The sequence below is a fragment of the Chaetodon auriga genome, chromosome 16, assembly GCF_051107435.1.
Source record: "Chaetodon auriga isolate fChaAug3 chromosome 16, fChaAug3.hap1, whole genome shotgun sequence".
NCBI classification, from domain to species: domain Eukaryota; kingdom Metazoa; phylum Chordata; class Actinopteri; order Chaetodontiformes; family Chaetodontidae; genus Chaetodon; species Chaetodon auriga.
The window spans coordinates 5,063,898-5,088,672 of NC_135089.1; the positions used below are offsets into that span (position 1 = coordinate 5,063,898).

The 24,775-nt window shown below is 47.9% G+C and overlaps 1 protein-coding gene across 1 annotated transcript in view; it reads right to left on the minus strand.

Moving 5' to 3' along the window:
• Positions 1 to 22,854, minus strand: part of vat1 (vesicle amine transport 1) — a 28,465-nt gene extending 5,611 nt beyond the window's left edge. Inside the window, exons 1-5 of the mRNA XM_076753481.1 lie at positions 22,195 to 22,854; positions 16,126 to 16,333; positions 5,409 to 5,579; positions 4,201 to 4,290; positions 2,552 to 2,793 (exon numbers count right to left, since the gene is read on the minus strand). Of these exons, the coding sequence (XP_076609596.1) occupies positions 2,552 to 2,793; positions 4,201 to 4,290; positions 5,409 to 5,579; positions 16,126 to 16,333; positions 22,195 to 22,620 (1,137 nt within the window). The 5' untranslated portion in view covers positions 22,621 to 22,854. The remainder of the gene's footprint in view (positions 1 to 2,551; positions 2,794 to 4,200; positions 4,291 to 5,408; positions 5,580 to 16,125; positions 16,334 to 22,194) is intronic.
• Between the last annotated feature and the right edge of the window lie 1,921 nt (positions 22,855 to 24,775).

A 24,775-nucleotide genomic window follows, 5' to 3' on the forward strand; every position in this document is an offset into this window, starting at 1 on the left:
AAATACACCTGTCATTGAGAAAAATCTCCTCAGGATAGGAGCCAGCTTCTCCTCCAGCAACACATATCCAACAACAGACTGGAAACGATTTTTACCACCTTGTGCTCCTCAAATATCCCTTTAATCTGCAGAATGGGAGAAACTTCTTGATCTCCACCTTAAAATGTGTACATCATCATGCACTTTAAGTACAGAAACGAGATTTCCTGCAGAGTGAGTGACGGAGAGTAACGTGGGATCGGAAACCTTGGTTCATTCCTGGTCTCGTTCAGGTGTCAAATCTAGCTGAACCCAGAGTTCAATCACGGCTCTAATGTGAATTCTTACGTCATATTTTTGGTGAAATGAAGCTGTGAAGCGGTGACAGAAATAAGGCCAGTAAAATGATTCATTTTCGTTGAATGTGCTCCTTTTCCACTGATGGAAGAGGCAGATGAAACAATCGATAAACCGCTGCTGTCAGACAGCGTTACATCTCCTCATTACAGGACGGGTTCACGCCAAGTCTGTGCTGAAGCAACAGGCCCACATGTGCAAAGACAGACTGTTCGGATGCTGTGCATGAAACTCTGAAAGATTTGTGCAAATCAAAGTGTCATCTAGCAAACAAATAGCTTTGCAGTGTACGTGTAGACATGTGAGTGTTGGAGAAACGTGAACTTTAAAGGTGCTTGTTCAAATTTTCTTTAGCGCTGAACTAAAACACGTTTTGTGAGATAAAAGCTGAATTAAATGGAGTCATCTAGCGGGAACAGACGCTCTCGTGTAATCAGCCAATCAGCCAAAGCCCCATCGAATGATTGGTCGAACAGCTTGCCTGTCAATCAAACAAGGAGAGGAGAATCACAGCCAGACCAACCCCACCCTCCTCTTGACCGCCGAGTTCTGTCCACTGTCTGTTCCTGCCTCCTCCCTCCTCCCTCCTCCCTCCGGTCCCCCTCGTCGTGCGAGGCAGGCAGACCACCTAACGACCAATGCCACGGCAACAGGGCCATCTCCTAGCAACGTAAAGCCCGGCTGAAACGTGGCCCTGACGACTCAGACGCATGGGAAAGAGGGGGAGTGTGGGAGCTCAAAGTGGAGGAGGAGGAGGAGGAGGAGGCGGAGGGAGCAACTGGTGTCCTTCAGACGAGGAACACGCCTCGCCGAAACTGAAAGGGAGGGAGGAGTGAGAATTAAAAGCATCATCTTCAATGTGAATGAAAGTCACAGTGAGAGCGTCTGAGGCTCTCGTGACGACTCCACCCACAGCCTCTCCGGCTCCCAGGCATCTCGGGCCGGCGTGCGGCTGCAGGCGTCATCCTCTCGAGCCGCGGCGCAGGTGAAGATAACCAACCAAGAGACACCGAAGGCTGATTCGCAAATACCATCCAGGAATGTTTATTGATTATTGGAGCAAAAAAAAAGGGTGACGAGTGGAGGAGGGGCTGTGATGGAGGGGGTCAGGGCGTGGCATTTGTACCCAGCTCGACATAATCGATCATTTATCTGATCATCAATCGCCCTGCAGCTTCTTGTACAAGCGTCTGGGTTTGCAGAAACGCGCCTGAAACTTTCCACGCCCGACGAGATACACCTTCCTCTCTCCTTTGTTCGTCCATGTCTCCTTCTCACACATCAGGGCCCCTCCCTAAGACAGACGCACACGCTGACTAAAGGATGTCACCATAGCAACAAGAGAGGAAAAGCAAAAAAAAAAAAAAAAAAAAAAAAAAAAGATGCACCACGAGGAGGGAGAAGGAGAGAATACAGCGAGATGGAGAGAGAGGGAGTCAATAACCTAAAGAGTCGGACATAAAGAGCGGACAGATGGAGGGGCAGAGAAAGAGCGTCAGATGGCGGAGAAAGACAGCGGGTGTCTCTCTCTGGACGCAGTCACACGGGCCAAAACGCTGACCAGCTCCGACTCTGACAACAGAAGATGTCAGCCTCTGACTCCCTCATTCTCTGTGTTTTTCACACTCTCTCTATTCATATCTGTTAGCAGTGTTAATTTTGTCAGCGACAATCTGAGCCTGTCTGGCCGAGCGAGTTACGCCGGAGGAGACACAGAGCGTCTTGTGGACAAACTTGGTCTGCTGATTGTTGAGCCTCACTGAATCCGAGCCACACCCAGCGGCTGCAGATCCAAACCCACCTGGCAGCCGCGTGAATTCTGGGTGAAGGGGCCGCGAGCACATAGCGTAAATATGGACGCCATTCAGGTGCAAATGCACCCATGTCACAGTGAATCACCTGGACATCCACACTGAGGTGCGCAGGGAGGCTTTTAGTCACACTAACAGCCACCCATGAATGGATCTGAAATCCACATACAAAGGCTGTTTAAAGGAAACGCATCTGAGCATGAATTCAACCAGAGACGACATGAAAAATCAGCAGTTTAACAGTCACATACAGATTAGAGAAATGTTTTGAATGATATGTCTGTGTGAGGTATGAGTATTTCTTTATTATGTTTTTGTGTTCTGTTAATTTTACTGGATATTCAAATCCTGAGAGAGTCACTGTTTTGAGGTGATTCTAGCTGTAAAGGTGTAAAGACACAGACCTGCTCAAGGTGCCAGGTGGAGTCGATGCGGGGCTTGACTTTGCCCTCCTTGTAAAGACCCAGGATGGTGTTCATGGCCTGGGTGATGAGCTCCATCTCCCCGTCCAGGTAGCCCAGGTGGAAGCCGCACACCGACTTGTTCCCCTGGATGAGGCTGAGCGTGTGGATGGAGAACTGATGGTACCAGTTCTTGGCCACGGCGAGCAGGTTCTTCTTCTGGCCCGCGAGCATGTTAGCCGCTCCTGGCAGAGAGGGAGGGTGACAGGACAGCGTGTTTTCTGTGTGTTCTCAGGTCTATTTCTATACCCCCCCCACTCCCACTTTGACTTCTTTTAGTGGTGAATAACTGGCAAAATTTTGCTAAGAGATTTATCTTTTAAAAAGCCAAACATGCGCTGCGCAAATTTAAGGATTTGCTACTTGAAATTTTATGGCTTTTCATTGGCCAAAACCTTCCCAGGACTTCATTTCTGGCTGTCCTCTGCATCTCCCTCCTTCACAGCCTCCTGTGCTCTCACTGTCTCTGTGTCTCTCGGGGGAAACAGGGGACACAAAGCGCGCTCTGAGAGAAGAGAGGGACCCAGCCTGCTACATTCAGACACATTCCAGGTTTTCGTGTGGATAGAACGCCCATTGTTCCGCCATGCATACTTCTGATAAGCTGGAAGAGGAGCAGCCAGCACCGAGGGACCGGGAGGGTGGGGTGGGGCTCGGGGGGGGGGGGGGGTTCTGTAGGGGTGAGAGAGGGTGAATGGGCGAGGGTGGGGGGCACCATGCTGGGTAGTGGGTTTTTATGCAGCATGCAAAGGCAAGGCCCTGTTCTCCATGGATGCCGACCCCGCCCACCGTCGCATGCATGCTGGTTCCAGATTGGCATCGTAACAGAGCGAGCGTAAAGGCCGTCCCACGGATGACACACAGCACACTGAGGACATGGACCTCTGCGGAGAGGTCACACTGCCCACCAAGAAGCAGCTTCATTCTGTGGCAAGCGTGGAAACCCACAGCTATTCCATGTTCTGTGTTAATTTGCTTCAACTCCAGCATCTGTGGAGTGGCTGGAAACGACGGTCGCTGCTGCTGCTGTGAAGCGGGGTAATATTTAAAAAGTAAGCTTGCAGATAATAATAATAATAATAATATAAAGCTGATGGGTTTCAGTAAGAGTGAAAGAGAGTTTAGAAATACCCTGCTCATGGGTATTTCTGTCAGCTGCTAGCTTGTGCAGGTAGCTAGCCATGGAGTTAACCTCTGTGCTTCCCACCATGCTGTGCAGCGCTGCCAACGAGCTTAATAAAACACGTTTGGTTTTAGGCATTACATAAGAAGATGTGGTAGATTTAAAAATGGATGATCTGGAGAAGCTTGGTTGGAGAGATTCATGCAGCCTGGGGGCAAGCGCTGCGTGATAGATCTTTTTTTTTTTTGAAGCTCTGCTTTTATTTGACTTTGGCTCAAAAAAAGTGGTTCTGAAAACTTGGTGTTTGGTGAAACCGGCGAGCATTCTGCCAAATTTGAACCGAATCTGTTTGCATTAACTCTCGCTCATTCAGGCTTTCTTGAGTCACGGAGAATTCAAATAGAGCTGCTAAAAACTTGGCTCTGTACTGAAAATAACTGATCTGCACTTGGGTCCTTTTATTACTTACCATAGGTGATAAGTTTGCCCATAGGCTTCAGCAGGTTGTAGGCCTTATGGGTGTCTGATCCTCCAAGCGGGTCCAGTATTATGTCCAGACCTGAAGCAGAGGAGAGAAAAAGGGGACAGTTTATCGCTGGTCTGAATTCAGCGAGAGCAGCCTGCCAAGTCTCCTCAGCAGCCCCCTCCGCATGCCAGAGTTCGCTAGGAGTAGCGAGTGTAGCCAAGTTGTGCCATGTTTACACGAAGAGGAACCCATACGTATGCCAAGAGAGGAGGAGGAGGAGGAGCGCGGGCTGAGCTCCTACTTGTTTTCTCATTCTTGTCGCTGATAAGAGGAATAAAATGTCTCTCTGTCATTGTCTGTTCCATTCCTAAGTGGAGAGATTAACAAACAAACCTCTGAGCAGATGGTAAAGAGCGACCTCGCTATGAAGGTTTCTCTGTGGCTTATTAACGTCTGGCCATGTGGGCTCGCCCTTAATGATGTTCCTTTATGCCGGAGGGGGGTCCTCAAATTGGGCTACCCCTCCTTGCTCCGTTAAACCCTGCTTCTATTGATTGTGGGAGGCTCACAGCGGGACTCTGCCTTGACCACGGCACACATGAATTGACGGAGAGCCGAAGACAGAGGGGAAGGTAGCGAGCAGGGCTGCACATTGATCCGGGCCTCTAATTAGACGCATTCTGTCCAAAGTGTCAGTCCTCGCTCCCTTCATATCTGTCTCTGTTATGTCTATCCGTCCAGCTCCGTGCTACAAAGAACAGAGGCGGGCTGGACAGGAGGCTAAGAAATGAGCCTCCGGCATAATAACAGTCTCCATCCTGCGAGGAGCACAGCAGTAGGCGACAGAAAGAAACAGGAAGTGGACGTGTTGCTGAAAAGCAGCGTTTCGTGCGCTTCCCCACGTAGCGAGTCCGCCTGGCGGGACGAGTTTGCCGTCAGACCAGCGAACGTGGCGGCCAGCCCTGTTGAGAATTGTGTCATGTGTGTGAGAATACATCACGTCTGCTGCTTGTTCAACAGTGGTCATTAAATGTGATCACACAGGTTTGCTTTGTGCCAGCGGCAACAATCGATCCGGCTTTATGAAAAAATCAGCACTGCAAACCTTGATTATGGACAGTTTGGATTCACTGATTTTATAATATCTCCAATCCTTACACACAAACTCCAAATTTAGAGCCGTTTGTCTGAGAGATGGTCACGTTTCTCACCTTTCGGACTGATCTTGCGGACTTCCTCCACATAGTCCTTGGTGCGATAGTCGATGGGATGCGTGACTCCGCCCTCGCTGATAGTCTCGTGCTTGCTGGCCGACGCCGTGCCGAACACAGTCACGTCCTTCACCGTCTTGCACAGCTGAGTGGCAGCGATGCCGACGCCACCTGCGGGAAGAGGAGCAGAGATTTTAGGTCGCGGCTTGTGACGGATTCCTCTGCAAAGACGACTCAGAGAGGGTCTAGCTCAGCCGAATAAGGTTGTTCAAGGCGGAAACTGAACACTGAGCGGTCACTGACGCGTCTGAGAATCCCCATTCCACACGCGTTTCTACGGCAGGTAAATGTGATTTGATTTATTGTCCAAAACAAGCCAAGTCAATAACAGCGTGGATGTTTTGCTCCAGGGTATGTAAAGAACGCATTAAACACAATCACATTAGTCCGACTGGCCTGGGGAGAACAGACACCCACACACAGATGCACACGCACACACATCCAACTGTGGAGAAAGTGGCCATTGTAGCTCAAATGACACATCAAATTTTTTGGTTCCCTTATTCAAGACAACCTGTCTGAAATTCCACAGGAGCAGAAATGCAGCTGGGGTATCTGTTTTGTTAGGAGAGCGGAGCTGGACGGCATTCTATCGCAAATGACATAAACACAGCTCCGTCGAACGGTGCCAGCTGAAAACAAAATGTGTCGCATTGTCCAAGATGGGTTTTACTGATAAAGTGCTGCGAGACCGTGTGCTTCGGTGGATGTTTCATATATCTGTGTTTGTGCTCACTGTATTTGAGAGTGTGTACATAGTTGTGGCAAATGCCTCAGCCAATGTTTGCTAAGGCAGCCAGAGGAAGAAGTAATAGGTTACTGATAAGCAGTGGCTTGTTTGAAATGGAGGCTGGCTTGAGGACCTGAACCGAAAGGCATCCATAAAGGTCATCTATGCATGACCAAGTAAAGAGCACGTCTTATCTGATAGCGCAGATTAAAGCCGCACAAAGCAACACGTGCATTTGCATCCATTTTTAATGACATAGCTGGGCTGCTGGACAGCTTTGGGTGAAGTGAAATCTTGACTTGCTTGCTTAACATGGACGACTGAACCCAAACATTTAATGTGCACGCCGAGTACGATAATCAGGCAGGGCAGGAAGCAGGCACGCTGAATTCGATTAGACTCGTGCAAAAGTAACCAAACAGGAAGATGTTTTTTTAAATCTAGTGTACTTCTTATTATCAGTACAAACCCTTCCTTGTTTATCCTTATGAACTGAGTAAACACATGCAGAAATGACCCACTGTGTCAACTTTTCACGGGCTAAGAAAAGCGGCCCTGTTTTCAGCTGTGTCACAATGCATTTTAGGAAATCCCACTGACTTTTTAAATGGTTTATTTGGCTTAAGCTGAAGGAGAATTTCCTCAGGCCATGATACACTTAATCCTTCAAAATCACCGAAAAAAGTTTTTCCTCGGGCGGCGACGTTCTTCTTCTATAGCTGATTTTGCCTTCTCAGTGTAACTGGACCAGCAGTTGTACAGTTATTTAATTAACTTCTTTTATGGTGTTTGCTCATGCAGGTGTAATAAGATGAATGTCATGTCTTTAAATCTTTAGTAGAACATCATGTCTTCGATGACACTGATGCACCTCTGGTAGCTTCATCTGAATAGGAAAATTATTCCGAGCCAGCGAACCCATTGAACAGCACAATTTCCTCAATGACAAGCTGGCAGTTAGTCTCTGAGACATCACCACATAAAAACAGCACACACTGGCCAAAAAAGATGGAACGATAAGATGAATGCCAAATCACATTAACCTCTTCATTAATTTCTGACAAGCAAACGCACAAGAAGGTTGATTTCAGAGACTTCTGCTTCTCTGGTCCCTTAATAGAAAAAGGCAAGAAAAACAATTTGAGTCACTCCCTTCCCACAATTCAAGTCTGAAGACCAAAAACATCTCTGATCTGCGGTCCTCGTCTGAGAGCTCACGAGAGACGAACAGACCGCTGTGCGTGCTGCGATCGCGCCTGCTGACGCTGAGCGGAGAACTGATGAGAAAACAAAATCCAGGCTGTTGCTGTTGGATGTGAGCGCTGTTGCGGCAGCGTTATAGCAGCACCATCTCTCCTCGTCCTCTGCGAGAAACCCAAGTTTGTGTTGCCAGGGAAACCTCGGCCAAATTGCCGGCAATGACTGAGCAAAGGGAGCCATTTTGTTTCATTGACTGCTCTTCCTTTAGGCATACAGTACGAGAGGTTCACACACCAGAGAGTTTGAGGCTTTAAGGTTTGTCATCGGTTCACATCTGACACGCTGTGCGTATGCGTCAAAGTTTCTGTGTGTTCAGGAGTCATTTACGGGCTAAGAGGCACCGGATTCATGTTATATATGTGATAACCTATCATGCAACTTCCTTACATCGTTTTACACCTTTGAGCAAATGTGCATCTGTTTGCCTTTTGGTGCACGAGCAGCTGCTTATGTGAGCTGGAAAGGAAATTAAGAAAAAAAAAGGTGAGAAAACGCTGAATGTGCATTGTCTGAGTGGGGGTAATTAGACGGCAGTGCCACATAGTAGCAACCCTCCCATACAGGTGCGAACAAGTGTCCAACAGGATGATGCATCCAATAATCCCACGTACACACAGCCAGGCAGTCACATATTAATATTTAACTAACGCTGCTGTCATAAAGGCAGTGATTTCCTCCTGTTCCTGCTTTATTCACTCAGAGAGCAGTGGGAGAAAACATATCCTCCAACTTAACCTCCTTTCCAATCACTTTCTCAAACCTCAGGTGCGTAAAAATGCACTTCCAGTCACAGAAACGCGGTGGGAGGGAGACGGTACCTGCTTCTGAATCCCATGAGAACAAACTCCTGATCTGCCGTCACAAGACCGGCGAGCTGTGCCAAGAACCCCTCGCCTCACACATCCATCCATCCATACATACACACATCACAAAGCGGAGAGCAGAGGGGCTCGAACAGTCCTGCTGGTGGCAGCTAATCTTCACAAATATGCACAGAGATTAAAATATTAATCTTTCATTGACCCAGTGCTTCGGTTCCCGTCGTGTCCTTGCTGTCCTGATTTGCAGCTTCGCCCTGTCTATCTATGTCTTTCGACTTGTTCTCGGTGGACGTTGAGTGTGATTTGAGACCATCCACAAACACTTTACCCGCCGCTCGGGGGGAAGAGAACGCAGCTCGAGCGAATTCTTGCTCCTAATTGCATTTGTTCTCCAGATTAAATTGAATTGTTCACACTTGGAAATTAGGAGACGTCGAAACGCGTCCACCTATCTGTCTCGCTTCTCTCTCTGGAGAAGCAGGATACACAGTGGGGTGTTGTCTTCCCATGAATCCTTACATACTCGCATTTTGGCACAATTCGCACTTGGCTTCCATAACATGACTGTTAGGAGCGAAGAGGAATTTTCCCCAAAACACAGTGGAATCCAGACTGACACTGAGGCCACTGTTATTGCTCCACACCCAGAGTTCAGCAGCAGGGGCGGGTGGGGACATCAGAAATGTTTTTAGGATGTAAAAAAAAATTAACTCGAAGGAGCTTGCTTCACCCTGACTGATACGTCTCTCGTCGACAGCTCCCGCGTCTCGTCTAAATAAAACGGATCTCGCGGCCTTCCTCGGCGTTGTGAGCCAGGCTGTAATCTCAGGTGTTAGTCGGGGGAAGGACGGCGGCCATATGGCTACTGTCAACGCCGCAGAGGATGACTCGCCCCTCGCCTCTGAGCTCCGTGTTGTTTTCTTGTGCCATTTCTTCTGCTTTCATTTCCACATTTCCTCAAGGACTCCGGTCTTTCTTAACCTATCATTAGCCTGCGGTGGCAGCGGCTGACAAAGAATGAAATACAAACGTGGACCCAAGCATCTCTTCTTACCCAAACTCGCTGTGGCTGCGTTACAACATCAACAAGCTGAAGCAAATAAATGAACTTTTTATTGCTGCTCTGCTACAGAGTTCACGTTTGAGTCCTGTAAGGGCGATAGGAGCTGTGGTTGGCTGTTTGTGAACGTGTACTTTTGAGGTACTACTCTGCATTATGTAACCTTGGTGTTTTTCTGGGATGACTGTGTCAATGTGTGTGTGTCTGTGTGTGTGCGCACACTGTGGGCTTGAAGAGCAGTTTAATGTGCTCTCTCTGATGGTGAATTTCTCTCTGTGCAGAGCAGAGGAAGCATATTTTTACTTACTGGGTGAGCAAATTAAAAAAAAAAAAAAAGGCAGACATCCTTTGCTTGTGCTTGAAGGTGGTCTCTGTGATTTCCTGCGTAAAGATTCTCACTCTGCTAACCAACACAAACACGGCGTGCAGACACACACACAAACACCAGCAAGCGCGGACACAAAATATATTTCTAACACAAACCACTTTCTGTCCTCCCATGAAACCAGCAAAATGAAGCACGCGCCGCTGCACGCTCATCCTGTTACGCTCGAGATTCACACGCACAAACAGGTGTCCTGACACAGGTTTCACGTGCACCTGCGACTGCGCGTGTGGTTAGGGTGGGGGTGGATGGGGTCATCTGTCAACGGCTGCAGCGACGGGAGCGCGAGCGAGCGATGCGATTGGCGGGTGAGCTTGGAGGTTGCCCTGGTTTCCCTCTCCTATCAGTGCAGCTGATCTGCCGCCGGCGATGCCAGGCCTGGGGAACACAGAGACGGTTCAACCACGCAGCCCAGACTCCCGCTTAGTGGTCAGACTGAATTAGCATTCTCTAAAGTAGGGTAAGACCTCCCGAGCAGACAGACCGGGAGCAGAGGAGAGGAGAGGAAACCATTTTCGAGGCACATCAGACTTTTATCATGGCTCCCAGGAATAATGGGTCTATAAAAGTGAGAGATGTTACTACACTTGAGCTAATGCTTAAATAGCAAAGGACTAGGGATTAGCTGGTAAAAAATGAATGAGACCAATAATCTGGGAGGGAGTCCTGGGGGAAATAAGACACATAGAAATCAATATTTCTTTCCTTATAGCTCACAGGCTTCTTGCAATCATCCAACCTCCAAAAACATTTTCACTTCTCGTTTTTCAATCCCATCTGCAATCAACGGTGCACTGGGGGCTCACATGCCTGAGGCCCTGCCTGCAGCTCTGACAGCAGTCATGAAGATCTACACCAGGATGAGGTTCTCATTCACCAAGCCCGAGAGATCCAGCCACCTGTTCCGCTGGCTTTAAGCCTTTACAGTACGCTCATAAGGACACTGATTAAGGTAGAGAGATATTTAAAGCCAGAAATTCACCTTCCCTGTCCAGAAGTTAAAGTGTTTGTGTTGGCATAGGCAATGCTTCAGGACGGACAGCCACACTTCAAACGGGTAGGCGGTTCTGCTGGTTGTATAATAGATGAGCAGCTGCATCTTGCTCTTTGATAAAAAGAAGGCTCAAGCTTGTGCACCTAAAAACTTAGAGAGGTGGCTCACCTGTGAATCCCGAGGAGCAGTTCAGTGAGAAACATCCAATCACAGAACTTAAACCTCTGTTGTCTGTGGTGGTGACAGCGAGGCGAAGCTAAAGATCAGCTAAACACAGCAGATCGAATCAATTACCTGTCAGATCATAAATGCAAAGGTGAAGCTACAAATCGACCAAAAGCAAATCATTTCTAAGACACAACATCAAAATACTTCAAACTAATGGCCACAGCTTAAACCTTTGTTGTCAGATTGTGTGGGAGACTCTCAAAGACTTGTGTAAAAATGACTTCCAGAATGAGCAGCTCAACTCGGGAGATCACCATTAACAAGGATTTCACTCAGCTGTGAGCGCTGCCGCCCGTCACCGTTGATGCAGGGTACCCACAGGCAGCTGGACGCCTCTCACATCAGGCGTTTCCACATGATCCTCAGTGCAACCTGGCGGAGCTCTGTCTGCTACTCCAGCAAGAAGCAGCTGCAAAGTGAGGAGGCCGCCATAATTGGCTGGTGGGAAAAATAAAATGTTTAATAACAGCCATCTTAAACAGAGCTGAGGATATGTGGAATCTCACACACAAACCTCAAACACACTGCTGTGGAGCTTTATGAGACGAGGTGATTGATAGCATGTGCTATTTAGTAGACCAAAGCACCTTACAGTGCGTACGCTTTCCTACAGCACGACAAGCTCCAGTTGGACTTAAACCACAGACTCTGGCAGCTTTGGCGCCAAAATGTCACAAAGTCTTGACACATGGGGGGAAGCGGCTGAAGCCAAACCATCAAATAAACTGATGACAACCAACTAATTCATATTATACATTATGCATCTGCAACACAATGTGTGACACTTGACGTTGGCCTGCAGTCACTCGAGAGCTCATAAATAAAACAGAGGTGGACGTCATCACTGGAAGCAGCGGAGCCCCATATGTATGCAGGAATGTGTAGTGTGGGTGTGGTGGCGGGGTGGCTGGCCAGGGTTCATAAACATTAGGACCAGTTCAGGGAGAGGTCAGAGGAAAGGCTGCTGGCCGGGCACAGTGGAAGACCCACGAGATACATCCAAATGTCGCTGAACTTCCCCCGCCCAAGCCCTCCGGGGAAAACAAAAGGGGAAACGTGCGCACGTTCCCCGATGACGGGCGATCGAGCACGGATGTGGAGGGGTCATGGAGAGGGAGCGGAGGTTACGGAGGGCCGGAGGGGGAGGAGGAGAGCGGAGGATGCAGATGTGCGGTACGGTGGAGAAGGGAGGCACGATGGGAGGAAACACAGCAAGCTATTGTTTGGGAGAGAGAGGACAGGAGCGGACCCACGAGAGAGGCAGCTGAGGATTATTCACCGGGGTTTACCAAAACACACACACACACACACACACACACACACACACACACACGAAGGCATGACTGGCTGATGGACTTAGCACCAGTCAGGCGTTCTGCGCTGGTCACCTGGTTGCGATGGGTAAAGGTCACCATACGTTTGAAGAGCTCTTAATGAGTTGACGTGGCATTACCTGCAACCACAGAACAATGGAGGAGCGAGAGGAGGGACGTCCATCATCCCTCTGTGAAGCCCCTCACTGCAGAGCTCAGCTGTCTGTGTTCAGGCTTTTCATCAGCGATTTTTAAGATTCATGATCAGCTGCTGCACAGTTCTGTTCTGCCCAGTCGTTTGTGCGTGGTACGTACAGTGTGTGGCTGGGGTCAGCAGCCAGCTAGCTTAGCTTAGCATAAAGACTGGAATCAGAGGGAAACAGCTAGCCTGGCTCCAGTACCTCTAAATCTTCACTAATTAACACTTCATATCTGATTTGTTTAACCTGCATAAAAACGACAGTGTAAAAAAGACAACTGGATTTTTTATGGGGGGTATGTGCCAGACTATTTCTTGGTCGGGGCCAGTAACTTCCTGGATTGTCTGCTGGTTTCCTGGCACCTGATCCTGGTCTGAGTCAGGCTAGCTGTTTATTACCTGATTATTTATTTGCTGAATATTGAAATTCTGTTTATCTGTTTGTAAATCTACAACTATGACTTCATCTACTCTGTGGATACGACACCTGTTGCACGTCTTTTCACTCCTTTTTTCCCAATTAATTTTTTTTTGTGCCGTTTTTCCTCCCCAGTCTCAGAATAATGGAGTGTTTTGACTTTAAACCGCTCGGCATGTCTTGACAGAACTTCAGTGACAGTTGGAGATGGTGATATTGTACGAATATTATTGAATTTTGTAATCATTTAGAATGAAATATCAATTTAACAGCTAGTTTCAGGGGCTATGGAGATAAAGTAATCTAAAAGTAATTGGAAAGAGGATGATTGTTTTCCCAATGTGATTAAACGAGTGGATTATGTCCTTATCATGAGACCAAACAGGTCAACCAGGACGCAGATCGACTCAGGACGAAGCCCTCAAGCATTTATGAGAAAGACTCATTGATGAAAGGATTTATAGAGTCTGTGGACGCTGTGATAAGAAGCTGCTGAGCTACTACAGCCTTCAATAAAAAAGACACCGGGTTAAATCATAATGACCAAATGTCACCGAGAGCGAAACAGCTGCTGCTCCTCGGTCCAGTTGATCTCATGTAAAAGCTCACCACTTTATCTTTGCACAACATAAACTGATCTAGCAGGAATGCAGCGCTGTGCAGGCATGTCTGGCACACAAACCCACCGCTGTTTAGACAGAAGAACGACTTTATGTGCAATCGTCCTGTGAGACAGTCTGTTGAGATGCAGCAAAGCCATTTAACCACATGCTAATACTGTGTGCGGTTAAACGGGGTGTTCACTGGAGCTGTGGGCAGGGTCGAGTAGTAGCAGAGTACTTGCTAATTACTGTTTCATAATCGAAATACAATACACGCTCTGTAGTCTAATGTGTTACTTTGAATTGATTTTGACTCCGAATCGGAAAGAAGATCAATTCTTGAAAAGATTTAAAGTGAAACGAGGAATGGTGCTCCACATTTTCATGTGACACACGGCAGCCACGCAAATGACTGGATGCATCTGAATGGATTAGCCTGAAGCAAGTAACTGAAGTATTCAGAGTACATTACTGAGGATGGATAACACCTGAGGTCAGCAGTTCCAAACCACGAGGTTTCTGGAGACGATGGGAAAAAAGAAATATGCTACTTTATGGCACATAAAACTGTTTATTCTATTTTATTTTTGTGAAATACTGGAAAGTTTTCCTTCCTCTCGTCAAATCTGTTTGATCCACTCACAGCTCAGACACATGTGGCCTGAGGATGGACTATAAAGAGGCGTCACAGGCAGACATTGCTTCATTTTAAGCCATAACTGGGAACCACATACTTAAATTGCATTACTGCAGGGCTGCAACTAACGCTCATCCTTCTTATTAATTCACTTCAGGTTAATCTGTTAATTGTTTGGGCTGTAAAATGTCAGAAAACAGTGAAGACATTTTCCCAGAGCCGAGGACGATATTGCTAAAAAAAGCCAGTTGCAGTACTGGAATACATTTAGGTGGCACATATGCTGTCCTGTCTGCAATTTCCTTCACAATATTAAAAGATATCAGGCTTCAGTAGACAGACAGATAGGCACTGACACACCCAACCACAATCTCTCTCTCTGGTCACAGCAGATACTTTTGGTCTCTCTCATCAGAGAGCATCAGGAGCAGCTTCTGACAGACTGAGGAGTGGGACCCCACACTCAGCTAGCAGCAGCATGTGAGCCCCTACAACACGAGGAGACGGACGGCGTTAAGAGAAGACGTGCACATCTCTCAACACCTTTTACTATTCACAAAGACAGTGAAAAAGTCTGAATATAGCAGCGCTGTAGAGCTGTGATAATGATCTACACATGCAAAGAATGACAGAGTGCAGTGAAGCAGACTGTTAAGCAAATGTTTTTGTCATAGCCTCAGTAATGTGCTTTTACAATCCTGATGTCCGGACAGCTGGCGAGCCAAGACTGGCAGCCTGCCTCGAGAAACCAGAGACGCCGCCTCGACCAAACCAGCGGGGAAAAGCGTCTTACACCACACTTCCACTGCATTCCTCCTATAGCAAACATACTCCTCGCAGAAAACCTCTGGCAAGACGTGTGTTCACAGGGATGAGTGACATCAGCTGGATGATATGGTGCAAACATTTGGGATTCCTCTGTAGACCACCGGTCCCACAAGTGGGTCTGTTAGCTGTCATTCAGCTCTGGGGAAGCTGCACAGTTTAATGCGAACATTACACATTCAAACATCTCCAGTGCTATTGTGTTAATGCCAAGGGACGCGTCCACCTGGGCTGGCAGTCTCCCAGAGCTCTCTGTCATCTTTTTGTCTCCCAGAGAGAAAACGGGCTCAGGTTTCACGATGCGCTCACTCCTCTTAGCGACCTACACCCACGCACTGTCCCAAATGCAGTGGGATCCCATTTTCGCTCCCTCGGCGCAGAAAGAGTGGGAACGAGAGGTAAGGCGAGAGCTGTGCAGCGTCAGACAGAGAGAGAAATGGGGAGAGAACAATTTCTTTTGGCTGATGCGCTCCCATTCTCTCCAGCTGGCCCGATTGTGTAAACACAGCAAAATCAAATGCTCTCAGGCTCGACGCATCACACCCCAAAACAGGTGCTTTTACTCCCTCAACCCCCTTCTTTCTCCCACCCACTCGCTCTGAACTCTGACCTCACAGTCCAGGTGGCAGGTGCTCCAGTGCTCGTGCAGCCCTGGATGGTGCAAAACACCGAGCCGTATCTCATGCTAATGAACAGCGGGACCTTCTCCAGCAGCCGTTATTCATATAGGAAAGGAATGCATAAACAGGAGGTGTAGAGAAGGAAGACGTCTGCTGTAAACATTCGAGGGCGTTTCCTCAAGCTTTGCATCTTTGTGTTAAGCCTCTGCAGAGGATTTCAAACTTCTTTATGGATCTGCACAAAAGGCTGGTGGTATGATACTGAATTCATTAGTGTGGTTGCTAAAGAGCAGAGTTCAGCGCGGGGCATGACACAGACTGAAATGAAACTGATTAAGTGCGGTTTTCCGTTGCAGGATTACAACATAAATTTATATTAGAACTCTGACGCTGCCATTCTTTTATAGATTCTAGTTTGTGAATGAATTATTGATGAATTTATAATGAATTCAACCATCACTGAAATTAACGACCTTTCACGGAGAGTGATGCATCCATCCATGAAAGGGTTTATGCCTCACCCGATGTGCATGTATGTGTCAGTCTCGGCCTTTTGTCTCCTTACCTGCAGCGGCGTGAATGAGGACGCTCTGGTTGGGCCGCAGGTTGCCGAAGTCAAACAGCATCATATAGGCAGTGATGTAGTTCACGGGGAGGGCCGCCGCCTCCTCAAAGCTCATGCCCTCTGGGATAAGGAAGGTGTGGCTGGCCGGCACCACCGCCACCTCCTGCCACAGCCCGAAGCGGTTCAGCACCATCACCTTGTCACCGACCTGGAACAGGTAAAGCAAAAGGTTTCATGTTTTCAATTACTGAAATCAATGTAACCTAAACTGAAGGAGTGACTCCAAGAAGAATCATGAATCAGGGTCATACTATGATCTGCAAGGACAACGTTGGAGCAATGTAGCAGCCGTTTAAACAGTTATATTAAATTAAGTGAAGTAAAAGTGAAGTTCTGGTATATTTTAATTGATTTATTAAGTTCTTGAGCTTGAACAGGATCCTTTGGCAGTTCAGTACCCCCAGAGGTTTCACTGCTGGAGCCTCAAAATGTCCTGGAGCTTCCTAACATCTGCAGCCTCACGGTTTGTTGGGGGAGAGATGCGAGCCGTGCGGCACGGATAGCGAGAGCAGAGGACTATTGTTTTGCGAACAACAATGGCAGACATGCAAACACGTCCACCAAACCTCAAAGAGTTTGCTCCTGAAGAGCGCCAGCAAACAAGGGAAGCGACAAACCTCAGCAGAGTAAGAGTAGTGACTACGTGGGGAAATAAAGAAGCGGCAAAACAAGGAAGTGGCTTTTTTCGTTTTCTTTTTAACAGGTTAGATGTTTGAGATTGGTGCCAAAGAGCGGCGGCCTTTTTTCTGACTCGTAATGCAGTGGCTGGCAGTGGTTAGCTGTTTGCATCTGGAGGTTTGTTTGATTTTTAATTCTTGAGCTGGAAGATGATGAATGTGTGGCTTCAAGAGGTCTTTCTAAAACATTTGCTCTGATTTTCCTCTTCGCTTCAGTTAATGGAAACGTCAGAACTGCTCTTTGAACGAAAGCAGCTTCTATCTCTCAGAGCTCCGCAGACGTCGTCACCATCTTGTCACTTTCTGCTCCCAAACTTTCCTTATCAAAGCAGGATCCTTCGATTCACGACAGTCCCTTTCCAGAGGGACGAGCCGCGGTGTAAACGCACCCCCGGCGCCTTCACTAACCAATCAGGAGAGCCCACTCGAGGGACACAGGAAACAGAGACGACTGTGGCATTATAACTCTCTTCCTGTTTTCTTCCTCCCTCTTATCCACCGCTCTCGACACAGCTCTCCCTCCCGCCTCGTTTCCATTCTCCTCACTTTTTCTCTTCCCTTCTTTCTCTTTCACTTCCTGACTCCTTTTCCTCTTACAACTTTAGAACATCTTCCTTCCCCTTCTCCAGCCCCTCGTCTCATCCTGTCTGCGTCTCCGTCTCGCCGCCCTCTTTGACGCTCTCTCTTTCCTCCCCGTTTCTTCATCCTTCGCTGTCTCGTTCCGTCTTCGCCGTCCTCTTTCTGCTCTCTTGTGAGGAGCGTCCCGCATCCCCTCTTCCTCATCAGCGAGACAGGACAATGGGGCCCGTCGTCTCCCCTGGCCTCTCTCCACTCATCAGAGTCCCTGCCAGATTCTTCCCCATGGCTGAGCATAAGACAAGCTCTCTCCTCCTGGGAACAAACCCTCTCCACCCGGGCCTCTCTAATGGTCTGGAGGGAGCCATGCGCCTCGCTGTCTATCCGTTCCAATTAGAGAGATCTCCCTCTCCCTTTTTCTTTTCATACCCGCATCTTTCTGTCCGAGGCCATTTGGTTTATTTTCAAACTAGACTTTCACTTTTCCACCATGGGCTACTTATTTTTCCTCCCATTTGCTGACTCTCCAGTCTCCCTTTCAGGTTTTTTTTTTTTTTTTTTTTTTGAGTCCACAAACTCATCAGCCTCGCTGGTTTAATTGGGGGTACAGTGTGGCACAAATCGATAGACGGGGGAGTTCAGGCTCTTACAGGAAACACACACAAATATGACTCATGCATCGCCTTCAAATGCATCTGCAGCTATTCTTCAGCGCCCACGTTAAGCATGTGTGAGTTACTGTCAGTCACACAGAAACTGGGTAGGAACGTTCAAGGCCGGGCGAGCGAGCCTTGTGACTGCTACAACGTCTTCACACAACACAAACACACACACGCACACTTGCATTTCCTGTCTTAGCCTACATGCCACTGCAGCGCATGGACTCACAGCTGGGGTCAAGAGTGCACGGGCGCTGAACAAAGACACTTCCAGTTAACTGTATATGAATGGACTTAATCAGATGGTGATTCAATTTTGGGGTATGCCAGCCTCAAAGTCAGCTGCTTCGCGGCTCAGAGCTTCGATGATCTCAGCAAAAAAATGATCAGAGGACAAAAAAAAACTGATGAACAAAATATCTGAGTGTTCCTGAATCAGGTTGAGTCAAAGGATGAAGGTTAAATGTTAACACCCACACAGCCTGCAAGCCTCCTGCAAATGTAATTAAAAGGAAACATAATATCTCCCTGGTGTCAGTGTAGGTGTTACTGTGCTTCAGCACGGCTGGTACGATGTTAGGATAAAGGCCACGCCCTGCTTGCATACAGCAAAATCTACATGCTGCTTTTTGCACTTGACTGCACCTCTGATTATGCAAATCAGCACATCATGCTAACAGACTAGCATTATTCTTCATCGAGTTTATGCAGCTCGATTAATATCACAAGCCTCATTGCAACTCTTTCAATCTCAGAAAATTCCTGAATTTATCAGGGAACACCACACTGGACAAGCTTGAGGAGAAAAACACAAAGCAGAGACTTTTCCTTTTTGACCCAGCAGTTTATGGCAAAGTGTCAACAGTCCATGTAGAGTATGAAGGCAAGCTGTGATCATGGTGGAACGGACATGTATGATGAAAGGGCAGGGCAGGGAGGAAGGGGTACAGATGTCCTGAAAGGAGAGGAGAGGAGAGAGGATGGCAACATAAAGGGAGGGATTCACTGACCGATCAACTGAGGAATAATCAAGAGATTACACAAAAGAAGGAGAGATAGATGGAGGGGAGGGAAGGAGGGATGGAGGAAATACCAGAATGACAATGTGGGCCAGAGGGAGGTAATTGAGAACATATGGGTCAGATCCTACCAAAACTCACCGAGGGAGAGCATAAAAAACGAAAAGGACAAAAAAAAAAAGCAAGCAGGGAAAAGTGCTGATGTTTGGCGTCAGGGGAGCTCGTGATTTGTGATATTTCCCTTCTTCCCTCGCTTACTCACTGTTACACGTTTCCCCGCACTCCCTCTTAGGTCATTTCGGGTGAGGGCACTGTAGTCTTACTTCATTCAACTCCATTGTCCCCTCGTGGGACGCTTGTTTTGCAGCAGTGATTGAAACACAATGCGAGGCATGCAGCGGATAATTCCGTAAATATGTAGAAAACAGAAGAGACAGAAAGCTGCAAAGCCAAAGACAGAGAGGAAAGAGGGGAACAATGGTGCAAGAGCTGCTTTTATCAACTCTGCACTTGAGGCAGCGAGGAATTCTGATTACATTCAGGGATAGGTGAACCTTTGGTACAATACACCAAAAATCTATACTTTTTTCAATGCTTTGACAAATATAAACCTGTTTTTCTCATTCAGCACAAACACAAATCAGGCCAAAGTTCTCATATATCACTTGTATCTGCGCAGGAGCTCACGTGAGAGAACATAAGGTGCAGCACTGCGTCGAAATGCCAAATAAGAATCAATTCCTCTTTACTTAGCCGCTGATGTTTATGTTGCATTATCTGATTAAATGGCCATGACTGTGTGCACAGCCTGCATGCACTGTATGGGGAGCAAACAATCAGACACACTCCTTATTGTGTGTCTTTGTGTGCATATGTGTGTGTGTGTGGATGTGTATTACTCATGCTGTAAGGTAAAGTTAAGGTAAGTCTCCAAGAAATGAATGTAATGTTCCCAGAAGTGATGGAAGCATGACATCTCTGTGTGTGTGTGTGTGTGTGTGTGTGTGTGTGTGTGTGTGTGTGTGCTGCCAGGCAGACAGCTAGAGCAGCACTGAGCGATGCGCCTCCCAAAAACTCGTTGCCATCAGGGTCAGCACATTCCCAGTGAGTTAGCTGCCAAAAGATCTCAGAGATCTCCATCCATTAGGAAGATTGGCTCTTAATTCTATAACCTAAGGGCCGCGAGGGGATGTGGGAGCGCGAGGCCCTGATGACAAGCCGTGCGTGTGTGTAGCGCGTGACCTTTAAATCCAATCTGCACTACTGACAACGTGGAAAGCAGCTGTAAAGTATTCTAGAAACACAAAGATCTTAACCTTCCGTGATGTCTGGCTGACCTATCGCCGGCCATATTCCCACCGCTCCGCACAGACTCCCCGTCCATGTGGGCTCACGCTTGACAGACATACGTGCCACTCCCAGCCAGACGCACATGCATTACACATGTGATCAGCGTGGTGTCATCCACAGATATTAACGGGCTGATGTGAGGAAAGTGCGGTGCCTTACAACAAAGAGCGTGACTCATCGCTGGCTGATTTGTAACATTTTGGCTTTGTAGTTTAATTGTCTTACAGAGGCGTTAATGTGGTGATGCCATGCAGCCAGGAGACATATAGGCCTGTGACTCATCATGCAATGTAAGAAAGTAAATAATAATCTTTCAATCACCACTTCATTATCCTCGTGGATGAACATTAAAGAAAAGTCTGGGGCGCTTTTATTGTCTAAATGACTTGGCTTCATTGTCTGAGAGCGCGCGGGTTTGAACTTTAATCCCGCGATATTGATGACCGTAAATTGTTCTGCACACAACAGAGGCGACGGGCTGCGAGCTGACAAAGAGGCAGAGGGATCCTGTTTCTCGCATCGCGCTGTCTGATGCGTCGCGCCTCGCCCTTTCCGCTCGGTGAGCCTGTGCGCCACCGTCGCTCCCGTTAACAAAAGGCGTCGGTGACTCTGCTCCCCGCCACCGGAGTCAAGTCAGCCGTATTAAGATGCGTGGCGCTCTGGCCATCGCCTACAAAATAAAGTCCCTCATTAATTAGCATTTTGCAAGCGAAGCAGTGGAGGAACTGGAAGCGAGGTGGCCTTTTATTGCCTCTCATCCAGATTTTTACAGCTGCATTCAGAGCAACTGAGGAGGAGGTGCAACTGCAGACCTGTAGCCTCATATATACGTTAAATAGGCGGCATTTAGTTCAGCACGTTTTACACAGTAACAATTTCTTCTTGATTCATGGTGTCGTGCATATATTAAATCTACGCTTCTTCTGCCTCCATCAAATCAGACATGGAAACTCTGGGGTGAGCGTTTACAGCTTTAATTTTGAAAGGCAGCACACTTTCATTTCCGGTCTCGTTGTGGCTATCTCTGGTTAACTCGACGCAGCTTTGCGCGCCTTGGCACACATGAAAGCGCAGTACAGCGTAGGCGCTGCAAGGGTGGAAAGCATCCCGCGGATTTGCATGTGTTTCTTTGGACTTAAGGCTCAGAACACACAAACATGTTGCGCATGAACAGAGAATCCGTCTCCAGATCAGCAGCTGCGGACTCCTGAAGTTGCTCAATCTAAGTGCGCACGCAGGCAGCGCGATTCGAGAAGCGGGGGAGACCAGAGGGGCGACGCCTGCTGCTGGCTTCATTGTGCTCAACTCGTGTCATTTACGCACTTCGGGTTTCTTCTGCTGAGATGAAATAGAACAGGAGCGCACTAACGGGCTTCTCAGCGCTGTCTCCTTATTACGCACGAGTGGATGAATGGATGAACACCCATGACAGCTCAAACATAAACTATAGGCTAATATCTATTTTAACCTATTATTGTGATAATAACCTGATCGGATAGCTTTTTAAGCATTAAATGCATCAAGTCAGAAAAGAGTTGAATCCATCGCACAGCAGTGCCACCACTCCCCGAGCAGCGAGCACAGCCTGACACGCCCATATCCAGATGTAGCTGCTCAGCACCAAAAACACGAAGCGACACCAACATTCATCACTTAAACAATAAAACACACGCGGTAAAATGAGACTTTAAGGGGGCGAGAATAAAGCTGAAAGCCATGTGTGCTTACTTTTCTGTCCGTCACTTCTTCCCCCACAGCCTCCACCACCCCAGAGCACTCCATTCCCGGGGTGACCGGCGGGGACGGCAGCCGGTCGTACAGCCCCTGCCGAGCCATCAGGTCCGCGAAGTTCAGCCCGCAAGCCTTGACCCGAACCAGGATCTCGCCAGCCTTGAGCGCCGGCTTGCCCTTCTTCACCTGCAGCTTGACTTTGTCATAGCCGCCGTAGCCGGTGAGCACCAGGGCGCGGTAGGTGAACGCCTCCTCTTCGGGGACCTTCTCGGTGGCCGCCGCGGGGGTAGCCGCTGCCTCGGCGGCGGCGGCGGGTGCAGACTCCGTCTTGGGGGGCTCGGCTTTGGGCTCCTCGGCGGGTTTGGTCTCCTGCTTCTGGTCCACGGCGTTTTGCTGCTGGGCAGGTGCGTCCTCTCCAGACATTGTGCAGGGAGCTGTGAGACAGTGATGAGTGTAGAAAATTACTTAGATGCTTCTTGTTTCCCCCACTTCTTGTGCTTCTGTTGCCGTGGACGGGCTTGCTGTTTTTGCTTGCCTTGTAAATAAAAGAAAATGCGAGAGTCAGAGCTCCTTTTTCAGCAGTCTTGGATGGAGACACAAACCCCGACAGAGTGGGCTGCTCAGTGGCCAGTGGCTGTCAGCGCCGCGCTCTGACAGAGAGTGTGAGTGGGACGAGACAGGGGCAGGCTGGAAAACCCGGAGAGCTGATAAAACCCACGGACTGGCTTGCGTGATTGGATGGGTTTGGCTGTTTGGGTAGGGCTATAAGATAAGCCTATATTGCATCAAGCAGGGAGGTGATTTGCAAAAAATGGCCATTGTAGCTAGGAGGCAAATAAAGCTAAAGCCAAACCAGCAAGACCTTCAAATTCTGTTGATTACTGCAAGTCTGCACACACACATTAAAGTTGAAATGTTGTAATGACATTAGAGGTAGCATGCTGAATAAGGAAAGACTCAGGAAGCCACAGATGAATATGATAAGGTTTAATGATACTTTGAGAGACAAACTAAGTCACTGAACTCAACACAGTTTACAGATTTTCTCCTGGCTGAGCTTTAAACATATCTCCAGAACACAGCACACCTCACACGAGATGAAAAAGAAGACATGATTAATGAATTCATCCATTCAGTCAGTTGGTTTTTGCTCCTTCTGGCTGTTTACTGCTGCTTGTTAAACACTGAGGTTTGTGGTGCTGCAGCAGGAGCCAGAGGAAACGTCTGTTTATGCTGCCTATTCTACAGCAGAATTTGCAGGAACTTTGGGCCTGCGTATGGCTCATTGTTGTAACTTCCCTGCACAGGCAGCTCAGAAAAATATGAGTTTGTGTTGAGGGCATGCCAGTTTTTGATTAAACGATACAACCTGCTTTGTGTTATTCAGCTTCAGCACAGGCAGCTGGAGCCACTGGGCAGGCGGACCTCCCTGTGAAAACCACAGGGAAGGGAAATCCTAAAATTCTGAGTATTTCTGCGCCTAATCTCAGCGGCTTGCTGCAACAGAAACAAATAGTTAAACTTTTCTGATCGTAGATGCAACTGCCAGTGTCTCGTATATTTGTCACACAAAGAAACCAGAGTCTGTTCACATTTTCCAGCTCTTCAGAGCTCAGACACCAGCCCAGGGTCCGTTCAGACCACAAGAGGAGTGGTGAGACACCTTGTGGCCGCAAAGTGCCACTCAGCACTCCTGAGGCCAAAGTCAGCAAAGTCCCAATCAATATCCCACAGGGGCTTAATGATGTAGGATGCAGGCGTTATTGATCTGCCGCTTTGACACAGGCATGGCAGTGTTACACAGCACTGTCAGTTCTTCCTCACCAACTACACTGAGCCACTCTGAATATACATCACTGGGTTGTGGGAGCTCGCAGAGTGGCTCTACTCCTCATTAGCTCAGTCAGGAAAATGACTTGGACTGCAGGTTGGAGTCTGAAGAAAAGGAGTGGAAGAGAAGCATAGTGCAAAAGCTTTCTTTTGGTGTTTCGCTGTGAAGCCGAGGAGGGAATTTCAGAACGTGTTCCAGCAGCTAAAAGGGTTTGAAAAGGTATCCATCACAGGAAATGGCTGCGGTTAAAGGAGCACAGGAACAGAGACGTGCTGCCTTGGACACCTGGTGTAGTTTTGGAGACATCCTCCATTGTCTAAGTAGGTTACCGAATGCATAATGTTGCTCAGCGGTGTAATTTGGCCTGGATAAAGTACTGTGTCACCGCTCTGCCAGGCAAATAGACTGAGTCTGCAGGGAGTCTGGACGGTCTCGGAAGATGTGTGTGTTTGAACTACGAACACACACATATTCTTACTTCCATTAGAACTGGGCAAATACTGGGATTTATAACAAATCTAGAAAAATTGAGTTGTGACAAATCATGCAAATCCTGCTGTCTGCAGGAATTATGACTGCAGATTTAAGAAATATTCATGTTCACTGGTGACTTACTTGCTGGTTACTGAAAGTGTTAAGGTGCCTTAATGTATTATTGGTTTATTCAGCCTGGTTACCTTCTTCACACACACAGGTAAATGCTGTTCTTTCATGCATTATCACAGCGTCCTTGAGCAAGATGCTGAA